The sequence below is a fragment of a genome, unplaced genomic scaffold (genome assembly GCF_019419815.1).
Source record: "Pyrus x bretschneideri cultivar Hongxiangsu unplaced genomic scaffold, Pyrus_bretschneideri_v1 Contig14, whole genome shotgun sequence".
NCBI lineage: Eukaryota > Viridiplantae > Streptophyta > Magnoliopsida > Rosales > Rosaceae > Pyrus > Pyrus x bretschneideri.
Genome location: NW_025999435.1, coordinates 1,850,382 through 1,875,756, shown reverse-complemented (window position 1 = coordinate 1,875,756; position 25,375 = coordinate 1,850,382). Strand labels below are relative to the sequence as shown.

Below are 25,375 nucleotides of genomic sequence, written 5' to 3'. Positions count from 1 at the left end.
TTACAAAGGGTATCGTTGTCTCGATATGGCTTCCGGTAAGGTTTACATCTCTCGTAATGTTTCTTTTGATGAATTAACCTTTCCGTACCAAGAACTCAGGTCTCCTTCTCAGCCCGGCGAAGCATCGATTTCATCCCCACTCTTTTTGGAGTCTTTGCCCCTGACACAGCCTCGCACTGCCGCTCCTATTCACTCTACTGATCATAGCCCCGACGAGCCGGCCCCGTCCGTCTCTCACCATGTTGCCAGCCCAGCGTGCGCCACCAATAGTGACACTCACGCATCTGATGCTTCTCCAAATGAGTCTGTAGCTTCTTCAGAAGCACAAGAACCCGCGACCCCAGACCAAGCTTCTACTCCAGTCACGTCAGACCATGCATCATACCATGCTTTAGACCAATCTGATGCCATGCACAATTCCACCTCTATCCCAGTTGTTGCATCTCCAGATTCCTCTCCTGCTCATCACAAGTTCAAAAGTATCAATACTTTGACTTATGGCACGGATAGACACCCACTACCACACGGTTTAACAGCGGCTCTCCATGATCCTCTTTCCTTTGAGCCAACTAGCTACACTCAAGCTTCGAAACACCCTCACTGGCAGCAAGCAATGAAGGAAGAATATGAAGCCCTCATACAAAATCATACTTGGTCCCTTATTCCCGCCACACCAAATATGAACACTGTAGGGTGTACAAGGGTCTTTCGAGTTAAACGGAAAGCGGATGGCTTTATTGACAGACACAAAGCTCGCGTCGTTGTCAAAGGATACAATCAACAAGAAGGCCTCGACTACCACGAGACCTTCAGTTCTGTGGTCAAACCGGGAACTATTCGGACCATACTTGCCCTTGTTGATTCCAACAATTGGTCCCTCCAACAACTCGATGTGCGTAATGCTTTCCTTGATGGGATTCTACACGAGGGAGTTTATACGAAGCAACCACCTAGGTTTGTTGATTCCCAACACTCTAAGTATGTTTGTTGGCTTCATAAAACTCTTTAGAGCAACTTCAGCGTGGGAGCTCTCCCCCTAGGCTATTCACTATTCAATTCACCTAGTGAACAGTAACTGCCCTTAATAAACAGTAACTGCCATTTGCATCTCCACCGTTGCACTTGAATAGTCCTAGCAATAGGCAATAAAATAATAGTATTTTTTTTATTTAAAAAATAATAATATTTATTTATTTATAAAATAATAGTATTTTTTTTCACAAAACTTGTCTTAACAGTTGCATCTCCACCGTTGATTTCATTTGCTGCTGCTGCCTTTGTCTCTGCCGAAGCGGGTCGACAGAACCCTTTTGTCCTCCCCCACTGGCTTCCTCCGCCAAGCATGCATCCAATCTCACCCCAATTCCTCCCACCCTCTGCAGTGCCGAGCTCTAGAGCTCTGCTTCAGTGTGGCTCTGGAGCGGTTGCCCATTGCCCAAAACATGAGTCCCGGCATAGAGCCCCCCATCTCTAATGCTCTCATGGCCGCCTTGAAGCAAGCTCAGGCTCACCAGTGCCATGGCTGCCCCGAACAGCAGCAGCAACCTCTGTGGCCCTCAAAAAGCGTGGAGACGTCGTCCTGACGTCAGCCCACGTCAGATTGCCTTCGGGCGCTCGGGCTGGCACGAATCGACGGGCCTAGCACTCGAGCCTGCTCGGGCTCCCTTGCCAGCCAACGCTGGACTTCCTCCCTCGGGCAATCCAGCCCTGTTCCGGAGCCTGTCCCTCGAGCAGGAGCTCCCGCTGGAGCTGCTCTTATGGCTTGAAACAAGCCCCCCGAGCTTGGTTCCAACGACTTAATGCTTTCCTATGCGAACAAGGATTTTCTCACAGCAAATCTGATGCGCCTTTATTTATTAATCACTCATCTACATATTCGTTGTATGTTCTCGTTTGTGTTGATGACTTGATTGTCACAAGATCTAATTCAGTTGCTATTCACATGTTTATTGATTTGTTGTGCGCCACTTTTGCTAGCCGCAAGTTAGGGGATCTTCATTTTTTTCTTGGCATGGAGGTCACACGAACAAGAAGTCATCTTCTCTCTATCTTAGACTCATTATGCTTCTGACTTGCTGAAGAAGTTCAAGATGGACATGTGCAAGCCAAGTCCTACTCCATTTCTTTCCTCCACCCGCTTGTCCGCATATGATGGCGATCCCGTTTTTGATCCTGAGTCTTATCGAAGTATGGTTGGTGGCCTTCAGTAGTTAACTTTGTCTTGTCCTGACATCGCTTATGCAGTCAATCAAGTATGTTATTTCATGCATAATCCTAAGTCCACTCATCTTCAAGCGTTTAAGCGCATTTACCGTTATATCAAGGGAACTGTTGAGCAAGGCATACTCTTTCGCTCCTCTCAAGACTACTCTCTTCGAGGTTTTTCCGACGCCCATTATGCCGGTTTTGTTGATGATCGTAGGTCCATCAGCGGTCCTTGCATTTTTCTGGGTCCCAATCTTCTTACTTGGACCGCTAAGAAGCAAACTACAGTGTCCCGTTCTAGCTCCAAAGCGGAATACCGTGCTCTCGCTCTCGCTACCACTGCGGCTGAAATACGATGGTCTCGTTATCTTTTTCGTGAGCTAGGCATTCCCATACGCACTCCACCTTGCATTCTTGTTGATAATATTTCAGCCCTACATATGGCTGCCAATCCCGTCTTCCATGCTCGTACTCGTCACGTCGAAATTGACTACCACTTTGTTCGTGAATTACTTGCTCAAGGCGTTCTTCAAACTCGTCACATCTCCTCTCACAATCAGATTGCCGACGTCTTCACCAAAGGCTTTTCTCGCAAACGGTTCTCTTTTCTTACTTTCAAGCTCAATCTTTACTTCGTTCCATTTCGCTTGAGGGGGGATGACAAGAAAATTATCACAGCCACAAATAACTCCACCAAATCTGCAGAAGAATGTTGCAAGTCAACCAGACAACAATCCCTCAATTGTCTCCACTCAGCCAAGATCTTCTTCATCATATTAAACTTGCTGATTGTATTACATTAATTGTATAATTACTTACCTGTAATTGTTATACAAAAGTCAATGATGTATATACTTATATATGTACCAATTGATATAGCAGATAATCATTTAAGCTATTCTCTGAATTACAGACTTATGACTTCCTGCACTCATTTTCTTTCCGCTGCTCTCTCTGCTGGTCTCTCCTTTTCTACATCTTTAACTGTGTGTAGAATCTATAGACAGAGATTGACTTATCGACATCTGGATCACAGTCTAATCTTGAATGAATAATATGATACCGTGTGTTTTAAATGTCCCACAAGGCATCTCGTTACTGTCTCAATGCACAGTGCTGTACCGAGGTGTAGGAAAGTTTCTCCCGAATATAGGCACTCATTTACCAAGATGCATACTTGGAGTTGTTCTAAAATTAATATTGGATGACCAGTACATTTATCTTTATATTTACTATAACCTTTTGATCCAACTCTGTTTGGGGTCTTCTTCCCTTCTTGTAGTTGAGTTCACATATGAAAAAGAACAATGATAAAAAACAAACAGTGATAGACAAGCTATTCAATCAGTTGTACACATGTCTTCTTTCTTCTTTTTCCCTTTTGGTTCTTCCATTTTCTGCAGTTACAATTCATTGATGGGAACCAAACATCTGAGAAAATATAAACTCAACAACCAAAACCCAGAATTATAAATCCAAGAAGATAATTGAAAGTTTCTACATTTTCTATCCGTATCATTTCCTGTATAGTTGGAGAACAGAAACTAGATCTTACTATTTCCTTGATTAATTCAGTATTATATTTTCAAACTTAAACAAACGCAGAGTACTGATGTCAAATATTACCAAGAAAAGAGAGATTTTTGTATCTATGTCAAGAATCAAACAAAAAATCCTACCCAAAGTAAAAATCAATAACAATAATAACAAGGTTTGACAAAAATACTCTTAAAAAGGTGGTCAAAGGTTGTTCACCTGACAATTTAATAAGATTTTTCATAGACTTACCAAAGTAATTTACAGTGGACAAAATCAGGGTTTCATTACCATTATGCAATGTCAGAGACCATTTTGGATAAATATAAAATTAATAAAAATGGATAATACTAGGAAGACTAAATTTACAAATTAAATGATGTGTCACTAACAAGAATGAACAAGTTTATTAACGCTTAAGTAACAATTCAATCATCAACTCACATATCATTTAGTTTACAAAATTTTGCCTATAAATTTAATCTTCCTAACATTACTCAATAAAAAATAGGAGAATAATAGATAATGGGTATGTGGACAAACAATCATAGAAGCAGAAACGATGGATGTAAGCAAGTTTTACTAAGATTTCACAAATGGGTACTGAATTGATGTTAGGGTTTTGAAGTTGTACAAATTACTAGAGCCAAAAGCAGATTTCTAGGCTATGAAACTGATCCTAGTCTCTTTCCCTTGAAAACTCAGCCATTTTCTTCTTTAGCTCCTGCAGAGTAACACCTTCTCTTTCTGCAACTCCAACTCCAACTCCAGCCATATCTCCAACCGCTGAATAATCACCAAACCCTCGAACTCTCACAGACTCACTGTCAGTCTCAAACTCTTCTGGGTGGCTGGTCTATTTTCTTCATAAACAGGACCTTATTAGACTGGCTACCGGATTTTGCAGGTTCCATCCGGGGGGATTTTGATTTTCATTTGACAGGCACCCGCCGGTTTGCTGGTAGGGATTTGGGGGGACCAATTGTTGTTGGTTGGGGGAATATCCCCGATGGACATTTTTGGAAAACCGTATCGTGCAAAAGTGCAATGATGGGAGAACCTTTGGCTACGGATGTGGATGGACTCGTGGTCACTCAAACACTAACGTCAAGTTGATTTCATCTTCTGTGTGAAATGGTGCCACACGGTTATCAATCTCTTTTATTTTCATGACGAATAATGTAAAGTAGATTAATTTTTTTTAGTAATGTTAGTTAGATTAAAATTGTAGACTAAGAGCTTGTTTAGAAATGTTTTTAAAATAATTGAATGAGTTTTTGGTGAAAGTGTTTTTAGGTTCTAAAAGCACTTAAAGTGTTTTATGCAAGAAACACCAGTTATGTGCGTCTTGTAAGATTCACCATTTATGTGCTTCTTGCAGATCACTTGCACTTTTACTAAGAATTGGTTTAAAAAAAAAACTCTCTTCAAAAGCGATTTCAGTCATTTTAAAACCACTTCCAAAAGAGTTCTAAATTTGCAAACTAAATGATGTGTCACTAATAAAAAATAAGCACGTTAATCAACACTTAAGTAATAATTCAATCATCAACTTTCATGTCATTTAGTTTATAATATTTAGACTACATATTTAATCTCTAGCATTAGTGTATCGTGCAAAAATGCAATGATGGGAGAACCTTCGGCTTTGGGTGTGGATGGACATGCGGTCACTCAAACTCTAAAGTCAATTTCATCTTGTGTGTACAGGGGTGTGACATAGTTATTAGTCTCTCTTATTTTTATGAATGCTAGGTAGACTAATTTTTTGAGTAAGCTAGTTAGACTAAATATGTAGACTAAGAGCTCATTTAAAAATGCTTTTAAAATAATTGAAGAGGTTTTTGGGTTTCAAAAGCACTTAAATTGCTTCCTGCAAAAAGCACCAGTTTTGTGCTTTTTATAAGAAGCACTTCAAGTACTTTTTTAGGATTCACTTGAATTTTTACTAAGAATTGGTTCAAAAAACACTTTTATCAAAAGCGATTTCAGTCATTTTAAAAGTATTTACAAACGAGCCCTAAAGTTGCTAAAAGATGTGTCACCAATAATTAAAAAAAGCACGTTAATCAACACTTAAGTAATAATTCAATCATCAACTTTCATGTTATTTAGTTTATAAAATTTAGTCTATATATTTAATCTCCTTTAGCATTACCGTATTGTGCAAAAATGCAATGATGGGAGAACCTTTGGCTTTGGGTGTGGATGGACTTGTGGTCACTCAAACTCTAAAGTCAAGTTGATTTCATCTTGGGTGTACAGGGGCGTGACACAATTATTAGTCTCTCTTATTTTCTTGAATGTTAGGTAAACTAATTTTTTGAGTAATGCTAGTTAGACTAAATTTGTAGACTAAGAACTTGTTTAGAAATGCCTTTAAAATAATTGAAGGGGGTTTTGGTGAAAGTGTTTTTGGGTTCCAAAAGCACTTAAAGTGCTTCTTGCAAAAAGCACTTCAAGTACTTTTTTTCAGGATTCACTTGCACTTTTACTTACTAAGAATTGGTTTTAAAAAGACACTATCAAAAGCGATTTAGTCATTTGAAAATAACTTCCAAACGAGACTTAAATTTGCAACCTAAATGATGTGTTACTAATAAAAAATAAGCACGTTAATCAACACTTAAATAATAATCCAATCATCAACTTTCATATCATTTAGTTTATAAAATTTAGTCTACATATTTAATTTCCTTAGCATTACCGTATCGTACAAAAATGCAATGATGGAAGAACCTTTGGCTTTGGGTGTGGATGAACCTGTGGTCACTCAAACTCTAAGTCAAGTTGATTTCATCATGCTTGTATTGGGGTACGACACGATTATCAATTTCTCTTATTTTCACGACGAGTAGTGTTAAGTAGCTCAAATTTTTAGATTGAATTTGTAAACTACATAATGTGTCACAACAAAAATAAGATGTTAATCAATACTTAAGTAAATCTAATCATTAACAATCACGTTATATGGCTTATAAAATTTGGTATAAAAAATTGATCTTTGTAATATTACCTTTTTGTGATACAACGGGTCTTAATTAAGAGAGTTTCCCTTGTCTGACCAGTATTTAGTAATGTCATTCCTTAATAAATAGAAATTAAACTAGTGAATTCCCAAGTATTATCTATTAACTTGACTCTTTAACGAATAAGAAGGATTTCTTCCCCAATTTACTACGTGTTTGATCGACGGAACTTTATGTGTGACGACCAGTCCCTAATTTTCCATGTAATTTCCTTCCCGAGTGTGTAAAATGACGATTATGCCCTTGTTGGCAAAATGGAACCTGAAGTTGACGTAGTTATTCGGCAGTTATTCGGCTTTTATATATTTTTCCTATTTTCGTAATTCAATAGTACTTGTTGTTACGAATGCGTGAGTGTGAGTTAGACCTGAATTAGATTTGTAACAAAGAAGTTGCGCTTAGTTAAAGTACGTTAACAACGGGTAAAATTGTACACGCGTGTGCTAATTATTTAGAGTTGGGAATACTGTTTTTGATAAGGTGAGCCGGATTATGTATTTTTATATTGTACCAAATCTTATCACTTTTTCTCTTTAAAAATTTGTCACGTGACCATACCTCACCACCAATCAGCTTTTGCCCCATTTCTTCTCACCCAATCAGAGACCTCATTTTTGTCCAATCAGAAGTCTTCCCTCTCTCTCTCTCTCTATCTTCTTCTTCTCTCCCTCACACCGAGTCTCCTTTCTCTCTTCAACAACTAAGAACCATCATCAAACCTCACGGATCAGACCTCAAATCACCACCATCGTGATCCTCTCATTCCCACGAGTCTATCCATATGAACTAATTAAAAAATGATCGAGTTTTGAGCTTCCAACTCGGAGCAACTCGAAGCTCCGACTCAGGTGGTTCTCTAGCGACTTTCCATTCAAGTTGCAAGGTTTTGGAATGTTTAGATGTAACTACGCAACTCCCTGGAGTCCCTAACCTAAGTTTGAAGTCGAGCCAACGTGTAAACACGCGGCTTTGGGAAGTTGGAGTTGGTCCGAGACTTTCGAGCTATTTTCAGTCCATTTCCGTCCACCTTTTGGACTTTCAAAAGGTACAATCTTGTTCTTCTCTTCCCAAGCTTCATTTCCATATCAACTACGTCGAAAATGGTTGAGAAATGACAAAGACATGGAGTTTTAAAGTTTTTACAAAATCTCGGCAAAATTTTCCAAAATCTAGCAAACCAAATGACGGCGGAGGACAAATGGAAAAGAAGGAGAATAATCTATTAAAGTTAACGAAATATTCTAACGCTGTTAAGGTAACGCCGTTAAATTTAATGGAACATTTTATCAAATCTGACGGAATATTCCCTGGGGATCTACCAACGTGTGGGCAAGCGTGACCTGCTCGTGGGCACGCGTGGCTTGCTCGTGGGCGTAAGTGGCCTACATGTGGGTGCACGTGGCTTGCGCATGGGCACACGTATGGCTGCGACCTGGCGGCGCGTGAGACCTTGTGGCGGCGCGTGGTCAACGTATACGGGTCCGTGACGTCGACTAGAATGTTTTCATATATTTAAACCCTCCGTTTGAGCAAAACTATGGGGGATTTTCCTAGCCTTTTGGTGTATGTCCTAATTAATTAATTACTATAGTTGTTTCACATATAGGAGAGAATTATCCCGAGGAGGTACAAGGACAAACAAGGCTAGGATGCTACTATCCGACTACGTATCACTAAGTGGGCATTTATATATATATATATATATATATAAAGTTTTATAGTTTCCAAAAATGCTTTTAGATTGATATTATGCCTATCATGCCATGTTTTATTTAATTTAAAAAATGCTATTATATTGTTGAGATTTATAAATTGTCATGCATGTTCATATACATTATACTTGATCATCATGCATGCTTGCATCGGTGTAGTACTCGCCCGGGCTAGGGCTAGGCTTCACATGTATGTTCAAATTGCAACGCACGCTCACCTTGGATCCATTGTAGGTGCTAGTCCTATCATAGGTTGCAATAGGCAACTAGGACTCGTATGTGATGCGCCTAGCGTCAATCTTCACGTGATTGTAGTACCAGAGTGTATATTATGATTACACCCAGTCCTGGTCATGTTAGAATCCCTCTACATGAACTCGTGTGTTAGCATAGATTGATGAGCACTAGATTTTTTTTATGCCACGGTTGAGATATCATGATTTGTGTATTTCTAGAATTATTGTTGATTTACATTTGATATCATACTTATACGTAGTATGATTTTCTAGAAACTATAATTGTTTTACGGCTAGGGGACGGCTAGGGGTTAGTATGTTCAGACAATAACTGTATTTTATAAACCTTTGTTTTTGCCCACTCACCCTTCTGTTTTTCGCCCCTCCAGGACCTAGTTAGCTGAATTCTTTGTGGCGTACAAGGGGTTTATGGCGGTTCTGACATCTTCATAAATAAATCTAGGAGCTTATTTCCGGTTGTGTAATAAGTACCTTAACTAGATTCGACTACTCTACTTAGGTCTTACTGTCATCTATGCTCTGACTACTTATGTTTTATGGGTTCTTCCCACTACTGTGCACTCTCTTTATTAGCTTAAATAAATGCTAATTTGGTTTAAATTTATCCATATTTTTATGCATCACCTTCCTTTTGGCTACATCACCTTCAGGTGTCGGCCAACATGCCTCGACTCCGGTCGGGGATGTGTCATTATGATAATGATCGGAATCGTTCATATTAGAAAGTAATTTGTAAGGATCACATGTGCAAAAAATAAATAAAATATGAAATAGTTTAGTCATCAAACCATTTTAAAATAGATGGATGGATTTTATAAAACTGACGAGAACCGTCTATTTATTTCTAAAATGATCTTTGTTTTGATTAAGTTTTTGCATTGGTAATTTTTATGTACAGAATTATAATATGAATGATTAACGTGAAATTTTATGAATCGGCGATTAAGTGAATTGAAGAGGAAGTCTTGAGGAGCCCAGATAGCATAATTTTTTTTTTTTCAATGATGGCATACGAGATTTTATTAGCATCTCTCGAAATTGATTTAACAACTTTCAGTTGGGCTTTGGAGTCAAGCCCACTATTATTTCCTATGGTTGACCTCGTCGTCAACTAAATGTGAAGAATGATTTTCTTCTTGGATATGTGGTAGTGGCACTACTGCTGTTTTCATGTCTCAACCTCATGGATTTGTTGATTCTATTCACCTTAGTCAAAGTTGTCGACTGCACAATTTGGTTGACTTATCCGTCAACTGATGTGGGAATGCTTTTCTTCATGAATATGTGAGCACTAATGTTTTTACTCGACCATCCCAGGATTTGTTGATGAGAAGTGATTTTCACACATTGTTTTTAACTTTTTATACAAACCCTTTTTAATCGTGGTTGCTGATTTTGTTCGATTTATTCAATCTGATTACCATAAATAAACAGGGATATGTGAGAATCTGAGAATCTAAAAAAGATGTGCGAAAATAACTTCTTTTGTTGATTCTGCTCATATGTCACTTTCCTCGAGATTGCCAACTGCACAAAGCTATTTATGGTATTGAGCAAACTGTTTGAGCTTGGTTTTAGTGTATCAGGATTATATCTTTTGCTTGTCTTCTGGTATTATGAATCAGGATTCTATCTTTTGCTTGTCTTCTGGTATTATGGTTCTTATATTGTATTTTGATGCTACGTGTTTCGACTAGCAATCAACCCTATCTTATTTTCTTAGTAACTATTACATGTGGCAATGAGTTCGAACTCTTTTATCTTGGTTCGGCCCGACCTCTAGGTCCTCTATCGATGTTGGACTTCGTCCTTCACAAACCAAGTATACCAGTACCTTCTCAAGTACCACAATATGTCAGATTGTAAGCCATGTAGTTTTCTAGTTTGTACCCTGAAATTGCTAATTTGATGGATCGAGACCCAGTGCTGACAGTAGTTTCAATCCTACTGTAAAACAGTAAGAACAAACAACACAAGTAGCAGTTCGAAAGCAAAGCTACGAAACACAGATTTGCACGAGTGCGAGGGAAAACAGCTTTTTCACGAAGAGATGATGATGTGTGAATGAATGCTAAGTTTAGAAAACTTTCACCTAGTTGCTCTCAAAACCTAACATATGTTAAAACTCTCCTTTGTCTCACAGATGCAATATTGAATATTAGGGTTATGCAAAAGGTGTTTAACGAAAGATGCAGACCTTGTTATTTGAGTTTCGTCGCCTAATTCCTAGGCCAAATCAAAACAGATTTTTCTCTAAAAAATATCCTTAATTAACTAGGTCAAACACTCCTACAGTAAGTCAATAACTAAATGAATTGATCTCCCACGCCTAAAATAATTCAGTCACTTAAAGAGTCATTCCCTAAATGAGTGCATAAGAAACTAAGGACTATATGGAAATTAAGGCGAACCATTACAAACTTGTATTGTATACACTCTAGAAAATTAGCCAACTAAAAAAGCTTGGTTTTCATACCTCCAATTTACTGTCCTCTTTGAGGGAGAGTTACATTTATGATGTCATGGAGTACAGATAACTTGTTGGCTTTCTTCACTATCACACCTTCATTAAAGTCGAGATTTCTTTTACACTATGTTTGGATAAGGGAAATGAACTTGAAATTTTGGCAAAAGTAGATTTTTTAAATTGACATGCACTAATTCCCTTGTTTGGATTCATAAACATATAGAAATTTAGAATTTCCACAGGTAAAAAAAGCTTGGAATTTGGGACTACCAATTCCCAAGTTTAAATTCTATGTAAATAGGTGTCATTTCCAAATTTCTATAAGTGAGAGTTTTAAAAAATAAATTCCGTATTCGAATTCAATTGTTCTTTTAGGTTAACCAAATAAGAAAATATACAAATTCTAGAAAACAAAGTTCTGTCATTCCAATTTCCATCATTTTAAAATTTCTTAATAATCTTAAATTTTCTCGTCCAACCAGAGTGTCGCATCATAATTATTTTTTGGGGAAACTTGATATAGGTCCAATTTTTTGAGCCAATAGTAGGAATAGTCCAATTTATTAAAATAAGTCCAATTCCTTAAATCTTATTATTTTATTATCAATAATTATCTCTTAAATGATAAGATTTATTATAAAAATCAAATTTCTTCCTAATTATCTCTTTGATTATTTATTTATTTATTTTTTGTTCTTTCTTGTTCTTTATCCCTTTTTAAACCCCATTTATAGATTTTATTTTTTATTTTTATAATCAACCTATATCACAGGTTAATTATATTTATATACCTATGTGATAGATTCTTTTTTATAATCAAGTAAGATTCATGTGTCTTACTTGTAAATATATTATGTTTTTTTCTACCTTTTAGTTAAGTTTCATATCTTACTTATAGGTATGATATACATTCATATATTTATTACTTGAGTTAGGGTAGAATGATTTGCAGATAGATTTATGTCAATATATTTTTTTTTTGTTATAAGATATTAATTATATTTTTTGGGGTTGAAAATTCATGATATTAGAAGATTTTAATTGATTTTTAATATTTTTAGAAAATATAAAATGAGCATTAAAAAAATAAATACATATAATTAGGTAATTGAACTCACTCCTAAAAACCATCTATGTTTTTGGACTGGATCTAAAAGCCCTCTTTTTTTTTCAGTTATTAAGTGCTCCTCATTCTTCAAATTTGGTTGTTTTTATGTCTATATTTCGCTATTTGTTGGTCTCCATCATATTTGGATTTCTCCTATGCTAATTGACTGTTTGTTCCAACACTCATCAATTGACTATTTATTTTGTATGTTTCTTGGTCTCAACCATATAACTTGGAGTGCTAAAAAACAACCCATTCTTTTATCGATGTTCTTGTGAGGCTAAGTACCATTCTCTTGCTCGGTTGTGTGTTGACGCTTGGATTTCTCATTTACTTAATGGGTTGGAAGTTACTCCTACAGTCCTACTTCTACCTTGTTACTTTGTGGCAACCTTATAATTAGCACCACCAATATGGATTTCAATTCGGTGTTTTATGCTCACACAAAGCATGTTAAGGCCGATTACCATGACATATGGAGAGTGCGTGCATTCTTCTGGGTCTCACAATTGGGCCTCAAAACTTTGAAAAGTTCACTCTTTACTACTCTTTCTTTTGAATGGCGACCGGTTTTTAAGTTCCTTTACTTCTCCCATTCTACAGGTGGGGTTTGGTCATCATCCAACCTTTGAGAGCCTGGAAAATAATTTGGGTTACGCGTTTTTTTTTTGTTTTTTGTTTTTATAATTTTTGAAGAGACGGATTAGGCGAGATTAGCTCTTCGTCAACAGTGGTGTGCGAGGCACCAACCCTCTTCCGAAGGAGAAAGGACCGTTGCACCCAGAAACTAGACCTGGCATTAGTGTAGTGTTTTTCGTGTTCATGTCGTTTTCGTGACATACCCAATATCTTAATGGGTTGTATCGTGTAACACCCGTTAAAGTAAACGGATAATATGACCCGACCTGAAACCGGTCTGTTAATGTTATCAAGGAATATGATCCGACTCATTATCCGTTAAGAAAAATATGTTTTAAATCAATAAATAATGAAAATGTAAAAACATAATTTGACCCTAACAAAATTGAAGAAAAAAGGAAGAGTAAAATAAGTGCGGGAGGAAGGACTAGGCCAATACCCACTAAAAATAATATATTCTAGTTTAAGAATTCTTTGACTTCCGTCACCTAAAATTGATTTACTATAAATCCACTGCTCATATTTCACTGCCAAAATCCACCTCCACAACAACAATTTGCTTTCATGAAATTTGGGTTACACGTTGAAAGTGATATGGAGTGCATTCATTATCTTTATTTTCATTATTAAAACTTGATGGGTCTAAATAGTCATTTCATATGGTATATAATTCATTTAATAATAAATTTTAATAAAGCTCCTTTCACAATACATAAGGTGCTAATAAAAATAATTATAAAATAAAATATAAATTGTATATAAAAAAAAAACAATACATGAGGTGCTAATAAAAAAATTATAAAATAAAATATAACTTGTATCAAAAAAAAAAATGGTTGCATTTATTTCCTAGCACAGCTGTTCTTCTAGAAGGGAAAATAAATTAAACGTCACACCGTACAAATTACTAGGTCATATAATTTTTTGGTAGACTACATATATATGGAAGACTATGGTGCATGATATCGAAGATAAGCCCACTCCATTGTTGGTCAAATAAAATAAACATTACATGTTCAACGTTGAAATAATTATGTGAGCCATTAATTTGGTTCAATACAAGTAAATTTTTGTTGGTTTGAGAGGAGTTCGGCTAAGTCACATAACAGGCAGCCTAATTTGGTATCGAATTCGCCATCCACGAGATTTCGTTACCAATTAGCTCAAATCTCGTGAAGATGAATACCATCAGACCATAAAACTGAGAGATGATACAAGTATTCTTTAAAAACAAGAATTTTGAATTCTAATAACAACCATTGATGTAAGGTGGCTGTGCACATCAAATTAAAGGATGTCCTTTCCATAGCAATTTTTCATGGGTGTCACACAGCAATTCTGTGAGAAATGCCAGTACATAATCAGCAATGTATTCAATTGAACGGAAGAAATTTATCCAAATTTGCATGATTTAATTCCTCAGTTATAGCTACTAATTCCAATGTGAAAATAGAAGATCTATAGTCCAAAACCATGACCCCCTTTTTGGATGACCAAGAATTTTATTGGATGATCCTTGTATGGATGACTTGTGCTGAGAGGCAATTATACCATAGTAAAATATCCAAACCCAAAATCTTTTTTTAGGCAATTAGCTCAAATCAATCTAAGTAGGACATTGTATTAAACATTAAGGAATGGAAAATTTGGCCAAGTTACACAATGTGTTAGTCAAAATAATTTGATGTTAAACTTACTAGATCTACGAAGTCGAATGTAAGACCACTCACTTATAAGTAAAGACAAGTTTTTCATATACAACGATATTGTGGGCTGAAATTTTGGATAAGTCATACGATGAATCAACCATATTTTGGTATCAAATTCAAGGGAGTTGAAACCTATGACCTACCATGCACTTATAAGTGAAGAGAAATAACACTAGATTGTAATGCTAAGCTTATCATTTTGAAGAATCAAACATAAACCTTATATTTAAAATATAGAAAAATACCAGTAAACTATACTGTAATAAACTAATTTTCATTATCTTTTACACTATATGAGGTTGACAAATGAAAAATCGTTGTCCCTAATGGAGGAAAGGGATCATCTCTCCCTTCCACCAAATCCACTAATCCAGACCCTTGAAATTTGATCAAACAATTAAAGTTATTATAACTTTTAAAGAGTAGGAATCCTGGTGGATTTGGTGGAAGGAATCTGGAGAGGATCCTTTTCCCTAATGGATGGTTGTAGTATTTCATTATATTTGTTAGAATTAATCCATGATAAGTGGGCCACGTACGCCTAGGATCACAAAGTTGATGATGACGTGTTTAGTGAACAATACTTGGCTACTTCAAGATGAGTAGGAATTCATACTCAAAACTCTTAGTATTTTAAACACAGAGTTTTGTACTTATGATCAGAACCGTTCATACTGTGAATCACACTGTAAAAATCATCTCAGCAAAAATAAATTAAAATTAAGGTCGTTTAGGCAATCTATTGTAGCAAATACATAGACGGTTCATAATGCTTTTACCAATACCGTTCATTTGTTTTTAAATAGTTTGATGATTAAACGAACTTAATTTTAATTGATTTTTTGCAGAGATGATCTTTATAGGGTGATTTATAATATGAACGTTCTGATTATAAACACAAAGTTCTATAAATTGGCAATGAACAATTTTGAGGAATTTTAAGTAGAAGTTCCTACTCATCTTTGAGTAGCTAAGTATTGTTCGTGTTGAGTGGGTTGATAAAGTTTGAAAAAAATTATTCGTCAGAGGTTTTTGACATGCATATATATTTTAATCAACTTTCTTAATTGTACATCTCTATAGAGGTTTTTGACATGCATATATATTTTAATCAACTTTCTTAATTGTACATCTCTATAGATAAGGAATCCCTTGTTTATGTCCTACCAAGTCCTAATTGTATAGTACATATGGAACCGTAAGTTTAACTACATTGGTTAGAGTAAATGAGCTCCCGCTTGTACTGTTAAAATATAGAGCCTAAACATTGTTATGCATTATTGTCTCTGTCGAGGGATGAATTTATCGAGATACCATCTTTGTTGAGTAAGAAGAAAACATTTTTAATCTATTTTATAACAAAAAATAAAATCCTAACCTTTGTACAAATGGAAGTCTTCCAAGAAAAGAAAAATAAATCACAATTCTATTTTAACTTAGATGTTGACTCACCCCAACGTGAGCACCCGCCGAAATTTGAATTTTCATCCCCAAACTTTAAATTAATTTAAAGTAAAATATAACTTGTATCAAAAAATAAATTGTACATTTATTTCCTAGCACAACTGTTCTTCTAGATGGGAAAATAAAATAAACATGCCACACCATACAAATTATTAGGTCATATAACTTTTTGATAGACTACATATATATGGAAAGCTGTGGTCGCATGACCTCGGAGACAAGTCCACTCCACTATTTGGTCAAATAAAATAAACATCACATGTAGTGCAAATAATTATGTGAGTCATTAATTTGGTTCGATACAAGTATTTGCTTTTAGTATATCAATATATTTACACTAAAGAGAGAGATGATTTCAGCTATGTAGCTTATTATTGAATTCGTCAGCTAAGATATTTGAATTTAAGATCTCTTATTTACAAATAAAAAGAAATATCACCAAACAGCAATAATGAGTGACACTACAAATATTCATTAAAAGCTAGAATTTTGAAATCGAATAATCACCATTCATATAAGGTGGTTATGCACATCAAATTAAAGGATGTCCTTAAAGGATTTGGATTCTCTTCTGAGCCCAAGGAGAGGATCCTCCTAACCAAGGCACATGAATCGTTGAATTTTTATCCAACGGTTATAATTATTATAATTTTAAAGGGATCCCTCTGTTTGTAGCCGTTAGATAAAAATCTAACGGTCCACGTGTCTTAGTCAGGAGAATCCTCTTCTTAGGCTCAGGGGAGGATCCAAATCCATCCTTTACATAGCAATTTTTCATGCGTGTCACACAGCAATTATGTGAGAAATGCCACTACATCATTTAATTCATCAGTCATAGCTACTAATTCCAATGTGAAAATAGAAGCCATGACCTCCTTTTTGGATGACCAAAATTTTTGAATAGATGACTTGTGCTGAGCGGTAATTATACCATATTAAAATATAGAACTTTAACGAAAAGTTTATGATACTATTCACTTTAATGAAAATCACATTTTTACACTAAAAAGTCAATCTTGGTACCATTCACATTACCTTTTATTTTGTTCTTATCGTTAAAGCTCAAAGTTTTCAAGTCATTTTCATGAGTTTTTCTATTAAAATATCCAAACCCAAAATCTTAACCTCTAAGGCAATGAGCTCAAATCAATCTTAGGACATTGTATTAAACATTATGAATGGGAAATTTGGCTAAGTTACATTGGTTCTAAAAGACTTTACCTACCAGTCGGGCGGCGGACTGGGGCCTACTGCCTAAACGGCTAGGCGGGGGCTTAGGCATATTAAACGGATTTAAGTAAATTTATGATATATTGTATAAACAAGTGCCAATTTATACTTTAAAAAACTCAAAATTGTAATGGGATACATAAATTGATAAATAATATGACATATAGCATATAAAGTAATAGACAACCATATTGAAAATATGGAGAACAAGCATATAATGAGTGTTCATTCAAGTATTCAACAAGTCTCTTGAGAGTCACGATAGAGGTGGGTTTAGGAGTGCTAGGTAGGCTAGGTGGAAGCCTAAGCAGGTTTAGGCGCACTTTCTTAATTTTCAAATGCCTAAGTACTAATCGGGGTTATGTCCAGCCGCCTAGCACTTTGGTGGGAATTTTTAGAACAATATGTGTCAGTCAAAATAATTTGATGTTAAACTCACCAAATCTACGAAGTCGAACGTAAAACCTCTCATTTATAAGTGGACACAAATTCTCATATACAACAATACTGCGGGTTGAAATTTTGGATAAGTCATAATATAAGTCAATCATAATTTGGTATCGAATTCCAGGGAGGCGAAACCTATGACCTACCATGCACTTACAAGTGAAGAGGAATACCACTAAACCACAATACTAAGCTTGTCATTTTGAAGAATCAAACATAGACTTCATATTTAAAATAGAGAGAAATACCATTAAACTATACTGTAATAAACTAATATCTATTTTCATTTTCTTTTACACTATATGATAGCTGGCGTTTTTCATTATATATGTTAGAATTAATCCATGATATGGTGGGCCACGTACGTCTAGGATCACAGTTGATGATGAAGAGTTGAGTGGGTTGATGAAGTTTGAAACAATTATTTCTCAGAAGATTTTAGACATGCATTTCCTTCTCGAGCACGTAGGGGGGATTTAATCTGAACCATTCATTTCAACCGTAAGACATCTATAAATTGACTCCTTCATTAGAAGAACATGCAATCGTACTTGACTTGAGAGTTTGGGTATTGGTTAGTCAAGGTTAATCTGCAGATCATGGATAATCATGGTTATTGTGGGGTTTTACTGTCTCTTACTTTGTTAAGTTTGGCTATTCATGGAAGCTTCTGCTTCCCTGAAATTAATGGAGATAACAAGGGCTCTTCACGTACCACTACTGATAAGGGAAAAGGATGGGCAGTTCTGGTTGCAGGATCAAGTGGTTACAGCAACTACAGGCACCAGGTTTAAGCTTGTCCAAAATTTTGATTAATTAGTAACATTTTATGTTAATTGTGTTACAAGTAATAAAATTTAGGGCTAATCCTTGTCGTTCCATGCAGGCTGACATATGTCATGCGTACCAGATACTGAAGAAAGGAGGACTGAAAGACGAGAACATCATCGTTTTCATGTACGATGATATCGCATACAACTCGGAAAATCCTCGAAAAGGTGTCATCATCAACAAGCCAAACGGACCTGATGTTTATAAAGGAGTTCCCAAGGTCGTAACTAATTTTCTGAGTCTGATTTTTAATTTCTAGCTGGTTAATTTGTTAGTTTAACATTGTTTAGTTACCTGTAAGTATTTTTTTTTTCTGATGCAGGATTATACAGGAGATCATGTTAACGCAGGCAATCTCTATGCTGTTATTCTCGGAGACAAAAGTGCTCTCACCGGAGGAAGTGGCAAGGTTCTAAGTAGCGGTCCGAATGACCATGTTTTCATATATTATGCAGACCATGGTTCTGTAGGATTACTTGGTAATTTGTAGCTTTTTTTTATTTTAATTTTATTAACTTTGAAAATATATATTTAGTGATCTTATATAGTCCCATAAATTCAGTAAATTTTGTTCTTCGGGTTGCATATAAACAGTATATTGTGTTCAGGGATGCCTAGCGATTATGTTTATGCGAAAGATCTCATACGTGTACTACAGAAGAAGCATGCTTCTAAAGGTTACAAAAGCATGGTAAGAATGTTCACTTGAGTAACAGTCTTACTGAAGTCTTCAACTCTTTTTTTGATGATTTTCTGAGTTTTGATGCATTTATGTGGAAAAAAAAAAATAGGTATTTTACCTTGAAGCTTGCGAGGCAGGGAGCATGTTTGAGGGCCTCCTTTCAAGTAATCTGAATATTTATGCTACCACTGCATCGAATGCAGAAGAGAGTAGTTATGGAACATATTGTCCTGGTGACCGATCACTTCCTGACGAGTTTGATACTTGTTTGGGAGACTTGTATAGCATTTCCTGGATGGAGGATTGGTAATGCAGTGCCTTTCTTTTTGAAAATGCTGTTCTAATTTAACAGAGTACATTATTTTGTCAGTTTCAAACTCATTTTTGATCAAATGCCTATACTAATTGCTTTGTTGTTTCGGTGACTTTTGGACCATATTTTCACATTTGAGAGCAGTGACATAAGTGATTTGCATAAAGAAACTTTGGAGAATCAATATGAAAGGGTAATATTTTGAAAGTTTCTCGTGTGTAAAATATTTATGGATATCATAATGTCTAATGTTGGTGAAATTAGAATAATATAACCATGTTACCATGTCGATTGAATTACAGGTTCGAAGAAGAACAACTAATTCGCATGTTATGCAGTACGGAGATATGAGTCATAAACAGGAGTTCCTCTTTGCTTACATGGGTGCAGATCTTTCTAATCGTAGCCATACTTCCACCAGCGATATCTCTTCACCCTCGATCTCAAGGGCTGTTAACCAACGTGACACGAAGCTCCTCTACTTTCAGCAAAAGGTTTCTGCTCTTCTTTTATTCTGAATTGCAAACTTCAATGTGTTTAATTTTCATGTATACACATATATGAATTGATTAGTACATGCCAAACTGTCCGGACAGAGAACTTTTCGTATGTTTTTGACAATTTGTACTTTTTGTTCTATATGTTTCAGCTGCAAAAAGCTCCTACTGGATCTCAAGAGAAACAGGTTGCTCAGAAGCAGCTGCTGCTTGAAATTGCTCATAGGAAAAACGTGGACTATAGCATAACGAAACTAGGGGAGGTTTTGTTCGGACACGAGAAGAGCTCAAACGTTTTAATGAATGTTAGGCCACAGGGGCAACCTGTGGTAGATAATTGGGACTGCTTCAAGAACTTTGTAAGTTTATCTCCTGTAATTCTATACATCAAATTGATACAGACGACACGCAAGTGCTTGTGCTTCTTTGTTCAGTTTTTTGAAGTAAATCAACAACTTTTATCTCTGAGATAATGATTTTGAGTTCTTTCCATGCAGATGAATATTTATGAGAAGTACTGTGGACATTTATCTGCATACGGAATGAAGTACACGCGAGCTATAGCCAACATATGCAATGCTGGGATTACCACAGAGAAAATGGTTGCAGCATCTGATCAAACTTGTGCCAACAAACCCAATGTCTAGAACTTCCTTTTGATCAGATAAATGATCAATACATATATGTGTGATGTGTTGGATGCTAAACTATTTCTGGAGTTGATCTTTAAGTAATTGCAGCAGCTGGACTAATAAAGCCAACGGCTATTTCCTTTGAAAATGTAACGGCCAGTTTAAGTTAAGTGATAGTTTTTCTACAAGTGTAAGGCTTGGATTAAAAGCTCCAATGAAGGGCTAAGATTAGCTTTGTACGAACAGGTTGGTGAGCATTTTGTCAGCTAGCTCCAATGGAGATAAAGGCTGACTGCAATGCCAAAACCCTATCAATGACATATATATGTGTGTTATGAGCTGCCGGAGTAGCCGTCTCCAATAGCCGACAATCCCTTCTTAAATTCTGTGCAGTCATCACTATTTTTGGTGATCTCTATCCTTTCCAAAACTAACATACAAAATGCCATCTTTAATAAGAAAACGAATTAATACAAAATATTTTCGTAAATGGCCTGGCAAGGCTAATCATATGAAGCAAAATCTCTACTGAGAGAAAAGAATTCAACTAAAGAGCGAAAAAAAAATTAGTTATGTATACCATCGTTGACTAAGTTTGATCCTTTTTAATCGTTGTGAATATTCATCATTCGTTTCTCTTAAATAATTTGAAGTTTGCATTGATATGTCAGCAGTTTCGTTTTTTCATGAAAAGGAGAAAACCTATGTTGGATTTGGCAAAGAAAAGAGTAATATGATTCTTACTACAAATTTATACCACATTTCTTTACCATCTTAGGTGGCATATGAGTTGGACAAGCTACATCATTTAATTTCAATCTTTTTATTAATTAACACACTTAAATAATCTTAGGTGGCAGAAGAAGTCTCATCGTATACCACAATCATCATTTAATTAAAAATCTTTTTATTAATTGTTGATTAACATTTTGAAATTAAATGCTAATTAATTTAGATGATGTGGCTGTCCACATCAGATACCACCTAAGGTGGTATACAATTGTGGTACAAAATATGGTAAGAATAGCATTATTGCAAGAGTAATGCTATTCATACCATCTTTTTATACCACATTTCTATACCACCTTAGGTGGCATCTGATGTGGATAGCCATATCATTTGAAAAATTTGCAAAACCCAAGGAAATGAAGGAGAAAGACTCCTCGTATACCACAATCATCATCTAATTAACTAGTTTTTCTTAATTATTAGTTTATTAAATAATGAACTAAATTTATTAAACATCTGATTAATTCAAATGATGTAGCTGTCCACATCAAATGCCACCTAAGGTGATATGAAAATGTGGTACAAAACATGGTATGAATAACATTATTGATTGCAAAGGGAATTATATTGCAAGAGGGAAAAGACACTTCTAGTTTTGCAGTTTTGCGAAATGAGGACAGAATAAGTATTGGGAAGATGTTTGGTTGGGCGATTCTTAGTTTGAAGTTCGGTTTCCCAGGCTTTATAATCTATCTAGTTTCCGAAATTCTTCCATTTGTAACATTGGGGAATCTTGCAGAGGAGTGGCGAAATGGAAGTTCAGTTTAGGACAGACCTGAAAGAAGATGAGGTAATTGAACATCCTCTGTTAAAGGTAATATGGGAGGGAGGTACTGCATTGTCTCGTCGTACGCGAGGATTTCCAATCTCATATATTTTCTATTAAACGTCAAATCTTAAATTCAACTAATCAAAATAAAATACTAGTTCCAAACTAATTTCAGAATCACAGACAATCATCTAATACTCCTCTTCGACGTTCTCGCTTGCCTTCAAACATTTCTCACCTTGCTAAATTGAAGACGTCTAGAGCTTCTCACCGTTCGAGACCTGCCCACAACCTGAACAGACCTTCCCCGGGACTTTAACCTGACATGGCGATGGCTGCGAGTAACATGCCTACTTGAAGGGTAAATAGAGCTCTGCAGCCTATCCTTTCTTCTCCTGCTGACTGACTTCCGCTTTCTGCTGACGTTTAAGTTATGATAGTTATCCCACAAGTCATTTTCTTTACTCGAACTGAAGTCTTGTTTTCTGTCTTGAAATTGGTGGCGGCGGTGGCAGTGACCACGTCGGTCTACCCTCCTAGTGTTCCTTAGCTTGTACCACAAGAAACTAGTAGTATCCTCCAATGCAAACCAATATGTCTCACATGCAGCCCAACACATTTTGCATTGGCTTTATCCAATGCATTGGAAGATCCCCAGCTTGAATAATAGATAGAAGAACATTAAAGCTGAAAGAAAATAAAAGATTTGAGTAAGCAACAAATTAACCATTCTGAAAGTGAAACTCAAATTTAAATGCTCTTAGGAGATAATCCTCGAATCGAATGAAATAGTGAATTAAAGATTAAACTAATTAAAGAAGGAAGAATTACTTATGTAGCAGAGGATCGATATCATTAACAGTCTCAACAGATTGGAGACGAAATGATGCTCATAAAACATATCAAATCTCAAGGTCTTGAGATTGACATAACTCTGCATTTTGATTTCTGACAATGAAAATCGATAGAAGTGTCCCTAAATGTGTCTACTGTAAATCGTTTTGGTTATTTCGTACAAAAATTTTATCAATATTCTCGTTAAGTGAAGGGGTTAGTCTGACAAAAATACTCTTAAAATGTAGTCATGGGTCGTTCACCTACAAATTTAATGAGATTTCAAAGAATGACCAAAATAATTTACGACGGACAAAGTCAAGTTTTCATCATTATATAATGTCAAAAACCCATTTTGGGTTAAAAAATTTTTTTTAATTTAAAAAATTAAAAAAATTAAAAACCCTAATAAAAAGAATAATATTAGGAAAACTAAATTTGTAGACAAAATTTGCAAATTAAATCATGTGTCACTAATTGGAATAAGTAAGTTTATCAATACTTAAGTAATAAATCAATCATCAACTCTCACATAATTTAGTTTACAAAATTTTATCTACAAATTTAACCTCCGTAACACTACTCAATAAAAAATAGGAGAATAATAGATAATGGGTCTGGAAAGACAATCATTGGACTAAGAAAGCCAACGGCTATTTTCTTTTGAAATGTAACGGCTAGTTTAAGTTAAGTGATAGTTTTTTACAAGTGTAAGGCTTAGATTAAAAGCTCCAATGAAGGGCTAAGATTAGCTTTGTACGAATAGGTTGGTGAGCATTTTGTCAGCTAGTTCCAATGTAGATAAGGGCTGTCGACTGTGCAATCCAAAAACCCTATCAATTACATATATAAAAGTGTGTGCGCTGTGAGCTGCCGCAGTAGCAGTCTCCAATAATCGACATTCCCTTCTTAAATTCTGTGCAATCATCACCATTTTTGGTGACCTCTATCCTTTCCAAAACTAGCATGCAAAATACCATCTTTACAAAACACTATCAAGATGCAATAAGAAAGCCGAAAATAATACAAAATATTTTCGGAAATGGTCTTGCAAGGCTAGTGAAGCAAAATCTCTGCTGAGAGAAAAGAATTTAACTAAAGAGCGAAAAAATTAGTTCTATATATCATCGCAGATCAAATTTGATCTTTTTTAATCGTTGATCTGGACTTTTGATGTGAAGATTCATCCTTCATTTCTCTTAAATAATTTTAAGTTTGGTGTGCCAGTAGTTTCGTTATTTCATGAAAATGAGAAAACCTATGTTGGATTTGGTCTCTAGACTCCGATGGGAGGGAGGTACTTGTGCATTATAATTTATATAGTCTCGTCATACGCGAGGATTTCCAATCTCATATATTTTTTTATTAGACGTCATATCTAAACTTCAACTAATCAAAATACAATACTAGTTCCAAACTAATTTCAGAATCACAGACAATCAACCAATTCTCCTCCTCTTCGACGTTCTGGCTTGCCTTCTAATATTTCTCACCTTGCTTAATTGAAGACGTCTAGAGCTTCTCACCATTCGAGACCTGCCCACAACCTGAACAGACCTTCCCCTGGACTTTAACCTTACATGGTGATGGCTACGAGTAACATTCCTAATTGAAGGGGTAAATAGAGCTCTGCAGCCTATCCTATCTTCTCCCGGTGAATAACTTCCGCTTTCTACTGACGTTTAAATTATGATAGTTATCCCACATGTCATTTTCTTTACTCGAACCGAAGCCTTGTTCTATGTCTGGAAATTGGCGGTGGCGATGGCAGTGAGGTGACGCAGTCGGCCTATCCGCCTAGTGTTCCTTAGCTTGTACCACAAGAAACAAGTAATATCTCCCAATGCAAACCCATACGTCTCACATGCAGCCCAACACATTTTACATAGGCTTTTTCCAATGCATTGGAAGATCCCCAGCTTGAATAATAGATAGAAGAACAATAAAGCTGAAAGAAAATAAAAGATACGAGTAAGCAACAAATCAACCATTCTGAAAAGTGAAGCTCAAATTTAAATGCTCTTCGGAGAATCTTCGAATCGAAGAAAATAGTGAAATTAAGATTAAACTAATTAAAGAAGGAAGAATTACTTATGTAGCAGAGGATCGATATCCTTAACAATCTCAACAGATTGGAGACACAATGATGCTCAATAAAACATATCAAATCTCCCCTTCTTTTTAGACTATGTTAGCTTTCCTAGTTTCCACTTCTTAAATTAATG

The 25,375-nt window shown here is 35.8% G+C and overlaps 1 protein-coding gene and 1 pseudogene across 1 annotated transcript; one reads left to right on the top strand and one right to left on the bottom strand.

Annotated features, from left to right (window-relative positions):
* Positions 1 to 25,375, bottom strand: part of LOC108868169 — a 63,574-nt pseudogene that overhangs the window by 3,024 nt on the left and 35,175 nt on the right.
* Positions 18,350 to 21,124, top strand: LOC125475196 (vacuolar-processing enzyme-like). The gene is made up of 9 exons (XM_048579680.1): positions 18,350 to 18,591; positions 18,690 to 18,854; positions 18,957 to 19,113; positions 19,243 to 19,325; positions 19,426 to 19,622; positions 19,774 to 19,822; positions 19,932 to 20,123; positions 20,279 to 20,485; positions 20,624 to 21,124. The coding sequence occupies exons 1-9, from the start codon at positions 18,403 to 18,405 to the stop codon at positions 20,771 to 20,773; spliced, it is 1,389 nt and encodes a 462-aa protein (XP_048435637.1). The 5' UTR covers positions 18,350 to 18,402; the 3' UTR covers positions 20,774 to 21,124.